This window comes from Macaca fascicularis, chromosome 12, assembly GCF_037993035.2.
Source record: "Macaca fascicularis isolate 582-1 chromosome 12, T2T-MFA8v1.1".
In the NCBI taxonomy this organism is placed as follows: Eukaryota; Metazoa; Chordata; class Mammalia; order Primates; family Cercopithecidae; genus Macaca; species Macaca fascicularis.
The window spans coordinates 21,186,515-21,200,981 of NC_088386.1; the positions used below are offsets into that span (position 1 = coordinate 21,186,515).

General features: G+C 38.6%; 1 protein-coding gene across 37 annotated transcripts in view; it reads right to left on the minus strand.

Annotated features, from left to right (window-relative positions):
- The window catches only part of ZRANB3 (zinc finger RANBP2-type containing 3), a 321,730-nt gene that overhangs the window by 158,356 nt on the left and 148,907 nt on the right, over positions 1-14,467 (minus strand). For 30 of the 37 annotated variants that reach the window (XR_012421088.1, XR_006691008.3, XR_012421091.1 and 27 more), the window contains one exon: positions 1,107-1,285. The exons of 1 other annotated variant lie outside the window; for it this stretch is intronic. Coding sequence is in view for 25 of the 36 variants with exons in the window: in XM_045366986.3 (XP_045222921.2) it covers positions 1,107-1,285 (179 nt within the window). In the remaining 11 variants the exon portion in view is untranslated. The remainder of the gene's footprint in view (positions 1-1,106; positions 1,286-14,467) is intronic. 6 more of the 37 variants (XM_074008961.1, XM_074008963.1, XM_074008960.1 and 3 more) reach the window with 1 other exon arrangement.

The window sequence follows — 14,467 nt, forward strand, 5'->3', positions numbered from 1 at the left end:
AAAAAAAAAAAAAGTAATTAATTACATTAAATAAATAAGGTATAACTAACATGATGGTTTTGGAGGTCTTCAAAAATTCTACATTCTCTAAATTTGTAAGTCTTTTCAATTTCATGTGGTTTTATTGGAGAGATTTATTTATCATGATTAGAATAAGATAGCAATTTTTTCATTTTAATCATGCAAATAGAGTTCAGATTTTCTTGGGCCCATAAAGATACATTCCACTGAATTAGCACTGCAAAGTTGAAAGTGAAAAGGCCCTCCATACATTTTGTGCTTCCTCCTTCCACATTCATAAGACAACTTTATTTTTACATATACCTTTTATGTTAATAGTCTTAGAGAATAAAATACAGTACAATAATACCAAAATTAAAAAATCTAAGTATTAACAGATATTTATTTCAGTAGATGTACTGCTTTTTATTTAAGGTTCAGAAATAGATAACTTTGAACCTCCAGAGAAATAATTTGTATGAATCACCTACACATTCCATGTAACAGCTCATCAATATTCAAACTGGTTGTCTTATTCTAATGGCTAGAAAGCAAAATGAGGAAAAAAATACTAACAACACTATAACAGATTTTAGAGTGAGAGCCTCCAATAAACACAAAGCAAATATTTTCAAGATATAAAATATTAAAATTATAAATAAGGAAAATCAAACTTACTAATGAGTCATACACAAAACTTGCATATTAATTAACAAATTGGAAAGCAAAATCTACTAAAGTTGCTGACAATAAAAGATCACAAAGCTTCAAGTCAATCAATGAAAAGTTGTGAGATTTATTTTTGAACCTTAAGATAGTTTCAAATATGTTTAAGGTACATATAAAGTGTATATATATATATCTTTAAAAGTATACATATTTTACTTTTACTTTAAAAATGTACCATAAAGGAACTTAGAAATAAAATATACTGTTGGGTTTTAGATAAATAATTCATATTTTAAAATGTAAAATAAAATTATCCATACTACTTATTCCACTTCTAAATTATGATCTATAGGTGATATTGCATTCTAAAACATGAATACATACCAGGTACACACAAGGAAGACTTTTTTTCTTAAAGATTAAAAAGTGGTTCTTACCTAACATCAGTTTTATTCTGAATAACATTGATTTCTTCTGGACTTAGCTCTGGGATCCATTTTTCAATTTCTTCTGTCCAAGGGTACCTCAGAGACGAAGGGACCACTATTAACAGAGGCCATTCCTCTTTATAGAAGTAAGCAATTCCAATTGCCTGGATTGTCTTTCCTAGACCCATCTAAATTAAAAAAATAAATAAATGCTAATTAATAATAAAGCCTAAAATATTTTAAAAGAAAATATTTATCAAACGTTTTATTTAAGAGTATTATTAGCTGGATGTGATGGCTCATGGCTGTAATCCCAGCACTTTGGGAGGCTGACATAGGTGGATCGCTTGAGCCCAGGAGTTCAAGACCAGCCTGGCCAACATGGTGAAACCCTGTCTCTATTTTTAAAAAGTACAAAAAAGTAGCTGGGCGTGGCAGCACGCACCTGTAGTTCCAGCTACTTGGAGGCTGAGGCAGAAGGATTGCTTGAACCCAGGAGGTTGAGGCTACAGTGAGCCTAGACTAAACCACTACACTCCAGCCTGGGTGACAGAGCAAGACTGTCTTAAAAAAAATGTATTATCAAAATAATTTTCCAATGTAAAATTAGTTGGATTATACAGTTAATAAAAAGTTTGATATTATAAGGACCTGTAAAATTCATTAAGCAAATCATATTGTGTTCAAACTATTCATGATTGAACTTAAAGAGACAAAATTACTCCTAAGGTTAAATATTAGTTATGTTGATTTTATATAATTAGTTTTATAAAATGTATGTAACCATTTATAGTCTCTCCTCTTAGACAATAGTAAATGTCTTAACAGCACAAAACCATGTTATTTCAAAACTAGAGTAAATCCTGAATGAGGCACATTTTATAAAACAAGCAGACACAGAGAAGTTAAATTATTTAAATCACAGCTGGCTGATGCAAAACTAGTATGAGATCCCAGGTCTCAGGTGTCTTCCCACTTGATTTGTATCCACACTGTCACACTGCCTGACTTCTAAGCTGTTCCAATTTAAAAAGTAGTCACTTAGTGAATATTTATAGTGTTTTTGTTCAAAATAGCCAGAAACTGGATACAACTCAAATGTACTTCACCTGTGCATGAATAATCAAATGATGTCATATTCATACAATGGAGTACTATTCAGTAATAAAAAAAGAATGAACTCACGCTCTACACAACATGAATAGATCTAAAATGCATTTTGGTAAGGGAAAGAAGCCAGATTCAAAATCTACATACTAAATGATTCCATTTATATGTCTCATTCTGGAAAAGGTAAAAAAAAAGGGAGCCATAGCAGATCAGTGGTTGCCAGCGGCTGGAGGTAGGGGAGGGGAATAGCATGAGGGAACTTTTGGGGATGGAGTCAGTCTATACCTTGATGTTAGCGGCTGTTACATAACCATATGCATTTTTTAGAACTCACAGAATTGTACACTAAAAATGGGTAAATTTACTTAAAAGTGCGAATTATACCTCAATAATCCTTACCTTTTTAGTAGTTACTATGGCAAACAATGGGAAAGAGAGACTAAATGACAAGCCCTGTTTACCAGACTATACAAACAGAAAAAAGAAAAACACAGGAACTGAAAACAAAGAGTTTAAAATGAATTTTAAGTGCTGAGCAAAACTAAAGAAATGAGAAAAGGGCAGATATTAGACTTTTAAGTTTCCACTGAGAAAACTTTATTTTGTTCATGTATTTTTCTTTCAACTGCTCCCGTTAACAACAAAAAAGCAACCTTAGAATAATTCATGCAAAGTTATATTTATACATTCATGGGATAATAACTAGTATGTTTCGTGTCTTCAAAGCCCTCCAATTTTCATACCTGAAGCCACTCAAACATCACTGGATTCTGGGACCAACTTGGTTCCAATACAGCAGAACTTTAACAATTACAGATCTTTTTTTCTTTTTTTGGACGGAGTTTTGCTCTTGTTGCCCAGGCTGGAGTGCAATAGCGCGATCTCAGCTCACAGCAACCTCCACCTCCTGGGTTCAAGCCATTCTCCTACCTCAGCCTCTGGAGTAGCTGAAGTGGCATGAGCCACCATGCTCAGCTAATTTTGTATTTTTAGTAGAGATGGGGTTTCTCCATGTTGGTCAGGCTGGTCTCGAACTCCTGACCTCAGGTGATCCGCCCACCTCAGCCTCCCAAAGTGCTGGGATTGCAGGTGTGAGCCACCACGCCCAGCCAACAATTACAGCTCTTTACCTGGCTAGAGTTCTTCAGTGTGTTACTTCCCCGCCTCAACAACTCTGCCAAAAACAGACTTCCAGGAATTGAGGCTTGGCCCTATTTTTTTTGTGTGGACAATACCACTAACTTTGTGCTATGGTTAGGGGTCTCTGGTTTCATTTCCTGCCATGGTTTCATAACACATTTTCTTAATTTCAATTTATCTGCAAATAGGATCTGTTTTGCTTCCCCGATTATCTGGAAAGTAGAATTCTCTCTCTGCAACCCAGATTCTATCACTAGAACCTCAGCTGCTTGCTGCTAAATTTACTTGGTGTCAGTCACCTGTCTATCTATACATTTTGCACTTCATGTATGACTAACAGTGTTCTGTGTTGGCCTGCCAGGCAACTCTCTCTCAATGCCCGCCACTCCTCAAAATTTCCTAATCTTGTCTACTGAGATCGGGTGTGTAAGCCTTCAATAGGATAAGTAGAATTGGGACTTGAAACAATAGGTAGAATTAAAAAAAAAAATGAAATTTCAGTTAGATAGAAGGAATAAGGTGAAGAGATACATCGTCCAACAGGGTAACTATAGTTAATAACAACATACTACATTCTTAAAAATTGCAAAGAGAGTAGATTTTAAGCCGTTCCCATCACAAAAAAGCATGTGAAGTAATGCATATGTTAATTAACTCAATGTAGCCATTCTACAATGTATACATATTTCAAAACAACATATTATACACCATAAATATATAATTTTTATTTGTCAAATATTTTTAAAGAAAAAAATAAGAAAAGTAAGTTTTAGGTTGAGGACAGGCGAAGAAAAGGGAAACTAGCCTGAGTATGGGTAAGAATAATCCTGATATGTTGGGAAGCTAATTTGATTAGAAGTTTGAATATTTTTGTCTTCTAGTTCTCTAATTTTGTATTCTTGTATCTAATCTATTAAATCTACTAGAATTAACTCCAGATGTTATTTTTCAATTCTAAAATGTCCACTAGAATCTGTTTTTGTTATTGTTATTGTTCTAACATGTTAAAAATTCTTGATTTTTGTTTGTTTGTTTTTTGAGATAGGGTCTTGCTGTGGCTGGAGGGCAGTGGCGTAATCGTGGCTCACTGCAGCCTCGATCTGGGCTCAAGCAATCCTGCTAGCTCAGCCTCCTGGGTAGCCAGGACTCCAGGCATGTGCCACCATAACCAGCTTTTTTCTTTTTTTTTTTTTGGTACTTTTTGGCCAGGCTGGTCTTGAACTCCTGAGCTCAAGCAATTCACCTGCTTTAGCCTTCCAAAGTGCTGGGATTACAGGCAAGAGCCACCATGCCTGTCACCAAGGGTGGAGTACAGTGGCATGATCTTGGCTCACTGCAACCACCTCTACCTCCTGGGTTCAAGCGATTCTCATTCTTAGTCGCCTGAGTACCTGGGGACTACAGGCGAGTGCCATCACACCTGGCTAGTTTTTGTTATTTTTAGGAGAGACAGGGTTTTTTTGTTTGCTTGTTTGTTTTGTTTTCTTGAGACGGAGTCTTGCTCTGTCGCCTAGGCTGAAGTGCAGTGGCACAATCTCAGCTCACTGCAACCTCTGCCTCCTGGGTTCAAGCGATTCTCCTGCCTCAGACTCCTCCTGAGTAGCTGGGATTATAGGTGCATGACACCACTCCGCACTAACTTTCGTATTTTTAGTAGAGACGCGGTTTCGCCATGTTGGCCAGACTGGTCTCGAACTCCTGACCTCAGGTGATCCACCCGCCTCGGCCTCCCAAAGTGTTGGGATTACAGGCATGAGCCACTGCGCCTGGCCAGGACAGGGTTTTGCCGTGTTGATCTGGTTGGTCTCGAATTCTTGACTTCAAGTGATCTGCTTCCCTCGGCCTCCCAAAGTGCTAGGATTGCAGGTGTGTGCCACCATGCCCAACCAAAAAAATAAGTTATTTTAAAGTCTCTCTCTGATAACAACATCTGATCTCGTGTGGGCTCTATTTCCTTTTCTTTTTGGTATCAGTTTTCCAGGATCCCTCATATTTTCTGATTTAACACCAGATATCATGAGTAAAAAATTCACAGAAGCTCTGGGTAGTATTATCTTCTCCCAAGAGGTGTTAGGTTTTTGTTAGGGCAGGCAAATTGAGTAACAGCAAATACCTCATTCCTTTTAAGACTTGGTTTTAGGCTTTTAAAGGGCAAGTTTATTCAGTGTTGCCCTTATTCCCAGCGCTTGGTATTTATTATAAAAGATGGCCCTCCGGGGGGTCAACAGAAGCCAAGGCAAGATACTTGTAAACAATCTCTCACCTCAACAAGGCTCAACCCCATCTGTGTCTACTTAGTATCACAATACTGCTAAAATCTTGGCTTAGTTTTTATCCTTCCCAACTCTGTATTTCTTCTGGGTTTCTTGGGATCTCATTCTGTGCATATATAGTTTAGGAAATAGCCAAAGACTTAAGGCTAATGTGTATGCACATTTTCTTTATAATTATCTCAAGTTTCCTCCTCTCTGAGATTTTTATCTTCGTATCTAGGTGGCACACTGCCTAGTTTGGGAAGTAGACAGAATAGTCTCTGACAGAAACAAGTAGAAGCAGCCTGTTTTACTTATGTTGTTTAAGGCTTAAGGAAGATAAATAACTGAATATTCAGTGACGAATTTAGGTAGCTGAAAAGGAAAAAACAAATTTTGGGTGCAAAGAATGTATTATTTTTGTTAGGTTTTCAAAATTCTAAATATTTTCTTCATGTTCCCAGCTATCATATCATCCTCTTTCCTGATAAACTAAAAGAAAAAAAAAAAAGACTGCCATTTAAGAACTATTAAACATAAAACATTAAGTAATAGGAATTAAGAAATAGGAAGTCATTTTAAAAAGAAAAAAATTTCTCAAGTCAAGCAGTCTTCAGTATAACTCATGGAAGGATTGGTCTTACAAAGATGATGTGTTGAATGTAAGAATAAGCAATGGAAGCAAACAGGATAAAAGGATAAAATAGTCTCACTCAATTTTTGATGTTTACATGCAAGCCCTCTTACCCTTCTTCTCCAATTGGGTACAAGCAGATACGAAAGTGTGGGTGATATTTTCTTTGGCACTGGTGGGAAATACAAACTATTCAAGCCCCGGCCCACATGGTAAGAACCCTCACCTTAACCCTACCCCATAAGCTCAATAACAGGCTATGCTTGTCTCTTCTCCTTGTTTTTTTTTCAAGTCATTTTTATATCTACTTGTGAGCCTGCCCGCCTCGTCTCAGAAAGACTTGTTATGTCAGTAATAAACTCTTTCATACCCGCTTCATGTCTGGGTAGCATCATCAGCCTAGACATCCAAACGAAATTTGGAGTGGAAAGGTTCATTGCACTTCTTCAGGGTGACCATGATAAAGGGAAAGCCATCTTTCAATATACGTTAATCAACTGGCATTGTGATTTTTATAAAAGAATTTCCTTTGGCTTTGTTAGCTAGAGTAAAAAAATCTCAGGATTTGATCAACTTGCCATCACTGAAAATAATAAATTTCTTGGTTGGGTACGGTAGCTCACATCTGTAATCCCAACATTTTGGGAGGCTGAGGCAGGAGGACTGCTTGAGGCCAGGAGTTCAAGACCAGTTTGGGCAACAGAGTGAGACTCTGTCTCTATAAAAAAAAATTAATAATTCCCAGGTGTGGCGGCATGTGCCTGCAGTCCAATTAATGGGAAAGCTAAGGTGAGAGGACTGCTTGAGTCCAGGAGGTTGAAGTTGCAGTGTGCCTACCATGTCACTGCACTCCAGCCTGGGCGACAGAATGAGACCCTGAAAAAACGAAAGGGAAAGGGAAGGGAAATTTCTTAATCTACCCATTTCCTAATCTACTTGAAGATCATACCCTATGGTATTAGGACTGACACTGACACTCAGTTTTTGTCCAGCTATCTTTCCTGGTAACAACTCCCAACTTCTTATTCAGCATCTCTTTAGTTTAAAGATTATGTAGTGAAATGACTAAAAGTGATTCTCAGAAATCAGAAACACATTTATCAACACAAAGTGAAACATTTGGGTACTATCTTTCTTAGGTATTTGTTTTTGGTTGTTCATTTTTGGGCATGGTGAAGTAGGAAATAAAGTTTGATGGAACAAACTAGAAAAAGACATCGTTCTAAATTAGAAAATAAAAGTATATTGGCATAATCTCATATTCCCATTAAAGAAAGGAATAATACATAGAATAACTCAGTTCTAAATAAAATTCGTAAAAGGACCACCTTTTAAAATAAACTTTTAAGGCCAGGCGCGGTGGCTCACGCCTGTAATCCCAGCACTTTGGGAAGCTGAAGTGGGTAGATCACCTGAGGTCAGGAGTTCGAGACTAACCTGGCCAAAATGATGAAACCCCGTCTCTACAAAAAATATAAAAAAATTAGCCCGGCATAGTGGCACACACCTGTAGTCCCAGCTACTCGGGAGGCTGAGGCAGAAGAATTGCTTGAACAGGGGATGGGGAGGATGCAGTGAGCTGAGATCATGCGTTTGTACTCCAGCCTGGGTGACAAGAGCAAAACTCCGTTTCAAAAATAAAGAAATGAATACATAGATAAAATAAAATAAACACTGGCCGGGTGCAGCTCACGCCTGTATCCCAGCACTTTGGGAGGCCGAGGTGGACAGATCACGAGGTCAGGAGATTGAGACAATCATGGCTAACATGGTGAAACCCCGTTTCTACTAAAAAATAGAAAAAATTAGCCAGGTGTGGTGATGGGCGCCTGTAGTCCCAGCTACTTGGGAGGTTGAGGCAGGAGAATGGCGTGAATCCAGGAGGCAGAGCTTGCAGTGAGCTGAGATCACGCCACTGCCCTCCTGCCTGGGTGACACAGCGAGACTCCGTCTCAAAAATAAAATAAAAAATAAATAAACTTTTAAAACATGTACTTAGATTTTCGGTTTTTGTTTTTGTTTTGAGATAGGCTCTCACCGTCACCCAGGTTGGAGTGCAGTGGCCTGATCACAGCTCACTGTAATCTCAAACTCCTGGGCTCAAGTGGTTCTCCCACCTCAGCCTCCTGAGTAGCTGAGACTACAGGTGCACACCACCATGCCTGGGTTTTTTCTTTTTGTTTGTTTCTTTGTTTGTTTGCTTTTATGTAGAGATGGCAGGTGGAGTCTCACTTTGTTGTCCAGGCTTCTCTTGAACTCCTGGCTCAACCAATCCTCCTGCCTTGGCCTCCCAAAGTGCTGAGATTACAGGCATGAGCCACAGCACTTGGCCAGATTTCAGTATTTTGAAAAGAACTGAAAACAGCATAGCATTCAATTATAAAAGCAACAACACACTTGAAGTAATTTAGACACACAGGAATAACTACACTCAACATGTGGTTCAAAGCCCTGGCTCTAACAACAATAGAATTTGTTAATGTGGAACTCTTCAGTGTTTCATCACCATTAAGGCTAAATCAATGATTAAGAATCAAAGTCTTGACTAAACAATAGTACAAATGTCCAGGTGCTACATAAGAATTACATAGAATACATTAACCTCAAGAACACATTTTGTCAATGTGTTCAAAATTGTAAATCACCGTTAGGAAAATAATTTTAGGTTTCCTGAATGTTTTATTCTATGAAATTATTGAGAGCAATTAAATAACAATGATCCTGATACATAAAATTTCAGTTTCACTTTTTAATACTGTGATTACTTTTATAAAGCAATTTTTATTCCTATGCATTAAAAAGTGCCCATTGATTGACATTTCTCAAAACTAAAAACTTTTCCAGTTTTAATGTTATAAATGGCTTGTTCCTTTGAGGGCAGAGATGTAGATTTGTCTTTAAAATAGGTGTCCTGTTTGTTCTAAAAGAGTTGCCTTGGAGGACACCTTTAGCTATGTTTTTAAAATCTTAGTGAGGATTTCAATTAAGAAAGAAAACTCACATAGAAAAATAGCAGACTGAAATACTATATTTTGTTATTTATTATTAAGGGGGTATATATTGTAGCTGAACCACTTTCTTGCTCTTGTAGATTGTTAGTGCAGTGCTATTTCCAATAGAGAATTTTAGATGGTACATGTGAAGATTATTTGTTCTTAGAAGAGTGTGTGCACGGCCAGGTGCAGTGGCTCACACCTGTAATCACAGCACTTTGGGAGGCCGAGGCAAGTGGATCACGAGGTCAGAAGATCTAGACCATCCTGGTCAACACAGTGAAACCCCATCTCTACTAAAAATACAAAAAATTAGCCGGGCATGGTGGCGGGCGCCTGTAGTCCCAGCTACTCGGGAGGCTGAGGCAGGAGAATGGAGTGAACCCCGGAGGTGGAGCTTGCAGTGAGCTGAGATTGTGCTACTGCACTCCAGCCTAGGCGGCATAGCAAGACTCCGTCTCAAAAAAAAAAGAATAGTGGGTGTACATTTCAATCCTGTCTTCTTTTCTCAAAAAGGACTAGGAAAAGAGAACAGACCATATGGGTATGCACATAGCCCTGATCTTCTCCTTACTCAAGACAGAAGAGTCCACGCTTTGGGAACTGTGCTGTCACTTTCCTGATGGTTGGCTGGTCCTTGTGTGCAGGAGCAGGCTTTCTCTGGAAAGGAATGCACTGGGATCAGGGGAAGGTAGAAAGGAGATGGGCCTTAGAGAGCAGTAGGATAAGAGAAAAAAACTTATTTATCTAAAGGCAAGGCATTGAGTTGGGGATGATGGCAGAACTTAAGTAAAGTTGTAGTCCAAAGCATGGCTTAGAGATGCCCATACCGGGACTAGAAAAAGAGAATCAGAGAGAAGGCTCTGGAATGATCTGAGAGGCTGGATATAAGCAAATATATTCCCCTTTTTATTTTTCTTCCTAGACATGGGTCTCTCTATGTTTCTCAGGCTGGCCTTAAATTCCTGGGCTCAAGCAATCCTCTGGCCTCAGCCTCCAGAGTACCTAGGATTACAGGTGCACACCACTGTGCCCCACCTAAGCAAATGTGTTTTAAGAATAGCCATTTCTAGTAGCAGTTAAATGTTATGCTTTTAATGTGGTATTTTTATCCTCCTCCAGTCTCTAGTAAAGTTTTATTCAAAGTCACAGCTTTACAAATGGAATAAAATGTCATCAACTGATAAATATGAGTAAAGGGTATATGGATACTCTTTGTATTATTTATGTTCTTGAAACCCTTATGCAAGTATGAAATAACTTCCAAGTAAAAAGATTTTTTTTTTTTTTTTTTTTGAGGCGGAGTCTCGCTCTGTCGCCCAGGCTGGAGTGCAGTGGCGAGATCTCGGCTCACTGCAAGCTCCGCCTCCCGGGTTCCCGCCATTCTCCTGCCTCAGCCTCCCGAGTAGCTGGGACTACAGGCGCCGCCACCACGCCCGGCTAATTTTTTTGTATTTTTAGTGGAGACGGGGTTTCATTGTGTTAGCCAGGATGGTCTCGATCTCCTGACCTCGTGATCCGCCCGTCTCGGCCTCCCAAAGTGCTGGGATTACAGGCTTGAGCCACCGCGCCCGGCCAGTAAAAAGATTTTTTAAAAAAGTTACAGCTCTACAACCTAGTATCAGTTGTGCTTGGTGGAAGGAAAAGAGGGCTGTTCTACACTTCAAAAGTAGTAGACAAAAAGAAGTGATACTAATCTATACCAGACAGTGCCAAGAGAAGCAAAATTTCGAAATTCTTATTCATTTATTTGAGACAGGATCTCGCACTGTTGCCCAGGCTGGAATGCAGTGGCATGATCAAAGCTCACTGTAATCTCAAACTCCTGGCTCAAGTGATCTTCCTGCTTTGGCCTCCCAAGTAGCTGGGACTACAGGCATACATCACCTCACCCAGCTCATATTCAATCTTAGTCACAAGACAGTAAAAAATGAGATACTTAACTATAATGGGAACTGCTCAGATGCATATGTATTATTCATTCAACAGTACCATTCCTCAGGTAAAATCTGAAGTTCAGAAATAAATTTTCCGTAATTTTTGTACCTTTTAAATCTGTTTTGTAAAATTAAAACCAATTTAACAAACTTAATTAAGATTCTAGTCATTTTCTCCACTTGCACAGGAGCCTCAGCAATTAAAGTTGAGAGCCCAACACAGCACAAGAACATAACTGTAAGTACTTGGGCGGGGGGTTGAAAGAAAAGGAAAGGACAAAAAGAAATGGGGGAAAAAGTCCAATCTCCCAGTTATGCTCTAAGTTCTTACAATCTATTATACCCAGGCATCATTTAGATACCAGTTAAAAATTCAGACTTCAGGGAAACACCTCAAATTCTGATTCAATAGAAATGGACTTTTAAAATAAAAATCCCTTTGGGAGGCTGATATGTGAGGATTGTCTGAGGCCAGGAGTTTTGAGATCAGCCTGGGCAATATAGTGAGACCCCATCTCTACAAAAAAGACAACAATTTGCTGATGTGCTGGCGTGTGCCTGTAGTCCTAACTACTGGGTAGGCTGAGCTAGGAGGATTGCTTGAGGCCAGGACACTGCACTTCAGCCTGAGTGAAAGAGCAAGACCTCCTCTCTAAAAATAACAAAGAAACAAAGAAACCAAGAAACCAAGGAAGGAGGGAAGGAGGGAAGGAGGGAGAGAAGGAGGGAAGGAGGGAGGGAAGGAAGGAAGGAAGGAGAGAGGGAGGGAGGGAAGGAAGGAGGAAGGGGGGAGGGAGGGAGGCAGGAAGGAAGGAAGGAAGGGAGGGAGGGAGGGAGGGAGGGAGGGAGGGGCAAGCAAAAAGGATTCTTACGTGGATGACTCTCAAGTTGCATTTTGAGAATAACTACTATAACGATGAAACTTTGGGAAAAAAATCTTAGAGAGTTTTGCCTAATTTTTGGTCATTTTCTCATCAGGAGAAAAAAAAGATAAAACCACGAAAAACACTTCCATGATTTTATTCTAGAACTTTTAAATCATTTCTGGGGTATCTGGTTTCTTGACTGACTTTTAATTACAATTCCAAGGCAGTATAAACATAGTGCTTTCTACCCTGCTATATAGTATGTAGAATAAATTTATCTAAAACAGAATTTGGGGCTGAGTACAGTGGCTCACGCCTGTAATCCCAGCACTTTGGGAGGCCGAGGTGGGCGGATAACTTGAGGTCACGAGTTTAAGACCAGCCTGGACAACATGGTGAAACCCCACCTTTACTAATAATACAAAAATTAGGCCAGGTGTGATGGCTCATGCCTGTAATCCTAGCTACTCGGGAGGCTGAGGCAGGAGAAATCGCTTGAGCCTGGGAGGCGAAGGTTGCAGTGAGCTGAGACTGCACCACTGCACTCCAGCCTAGGCTGTGACAGAGCAAGACCCTGTCTCAAAAAAAATAAGTAAGGTCAGGCACGGTGGCTCACGCCTGTAATCCCACCACTTTGGGAGGCCAAGGTGGGCGGATCACAAGGTCAGGAGTTTAAGACTAGCCTGGCCAATATGGTGAAATCCCGTCACTACTAAAAATATAAAAATTAGCCAGGCGTAGTGGCACACACCTGTAGTCCCAGCTACTTGGGAGGCTGAGGCAGAACAATCGTTTGAATCTGGGAGGTGGAGGTTGCAGTGAGCCGAGATTGTGCCACTGCACTCCAGCCTGGGTGACAGAAACTCTGTCTCAAAAATAACATAACATAATATAACATAAAAATAAATAATAAATAAATGAAAAATAAAAATACAAATACGAAAGTTACCCAGGTGTGGTGGCAGGCACCTATAATTCCAGCTACTCAGGAGGCTGAGGCAGGGGAATTGCTTTAACCCAAGGGGAAGCAGTTACAGTAAGCCAGGATTGCAACACTACACTCCAGCCTGGGTGACAGACCGAGACTCTGTCTCAAAAGACAAAACAAAAACGAAATTTGGCTTCTCACTTCAAAATCTACTTGAATTAGCTAGCAATTTTATAGAAAAAGACTAATTTCAGAAATTTAATAAAGGCACTGAAAGGGTATCTAATTTGCAACTTGCTTCGATTATATATCTCAGATGATCAATTAAAGTGCTATATATAAGCCTCAATGATCAATCTTAACTGTTTAACAAATTGGAAGAACAATAACTTACATCACTAAAATTTCTATATGTAATGAACACAGTGAAACAAAACATAACATATTCTTCAAAAAAGAGTATATGAAAAATACTAAATTTTCTATGTTGTTTACTAACACCGAATTTGTTGATCACAAATGTAAACAAAAGGGTGTTTCAAAGTATATGAAAATAAGGATTAGGAAACAAAGAGCAGATAAGAAGCATTTGCACTTGGCAAACTTGATTACTGCCGTTAAGGACCACAGATAAGTTCAGTTGGAGATTTTATAAAAGATAAGATGAATAAATCCCTTGCTTAGTATCATAAATAATTACAGCGTGATGCTTTATATCCTTTTTAATGTGGCAGCACTATAATTAACTTGAAGACAACATAATTAGAAAATAAAGAACCTTGTATTGAAATTCAGATTAGTATATTAAAATACTATGTTCTACAGTTACACAATGACACATAAAATTCTGGTGGGAGTAAAGTAAATAAACAAGGCCATCACTTATTTGTAACAAAGGGAAAATTATTTCTGCTTTCAAAGTAAGGAATCAAAAGCACATCCATCAACAACTTGAGACAAAATGTTTGCAGGTTATTAGGATAGTTTTGGTTGAACAAGTACTTGGATTAATCTGTCAATTCATGTGTTCACACATAGCAATTTCTTTAGAATAAACCATTAGAAAGAATTCCAAATCTCAACTAGGTAATTTTTTGAAATGTTAATTAAACAATGATGGAGATTCTCTACTCAGATTCAGAACGTACACCCTTTTAAGATGGGTCTCGTATATATTAAAAAGAAGGAGAAAGAAAGGATGTCTTTGTGAAAGTTTTTTTTTAAGAAAAGTAAAAATTAACTTACCTAATGGTTACTAAATCATCACATAAAATGTAAAAGGAAATAAGCAAGAGGAAAACAAAATGCTGGTTAATCACATCCTCTGCCACTTGCGAAAATGCCACAATTGACTAAAAATTGAGCCCTAAGTTGAGTTGAGTAGATAGTTTTCAAAAGTTAAAACATAAAGGAAGCTCCACTGAATTCTGAGATTAGGCTGGGTATTATGTGCAGAAATGAAAACAAGAATGTGAATCAACTGAGACAGCAAAATCAATTTGTTATTCTA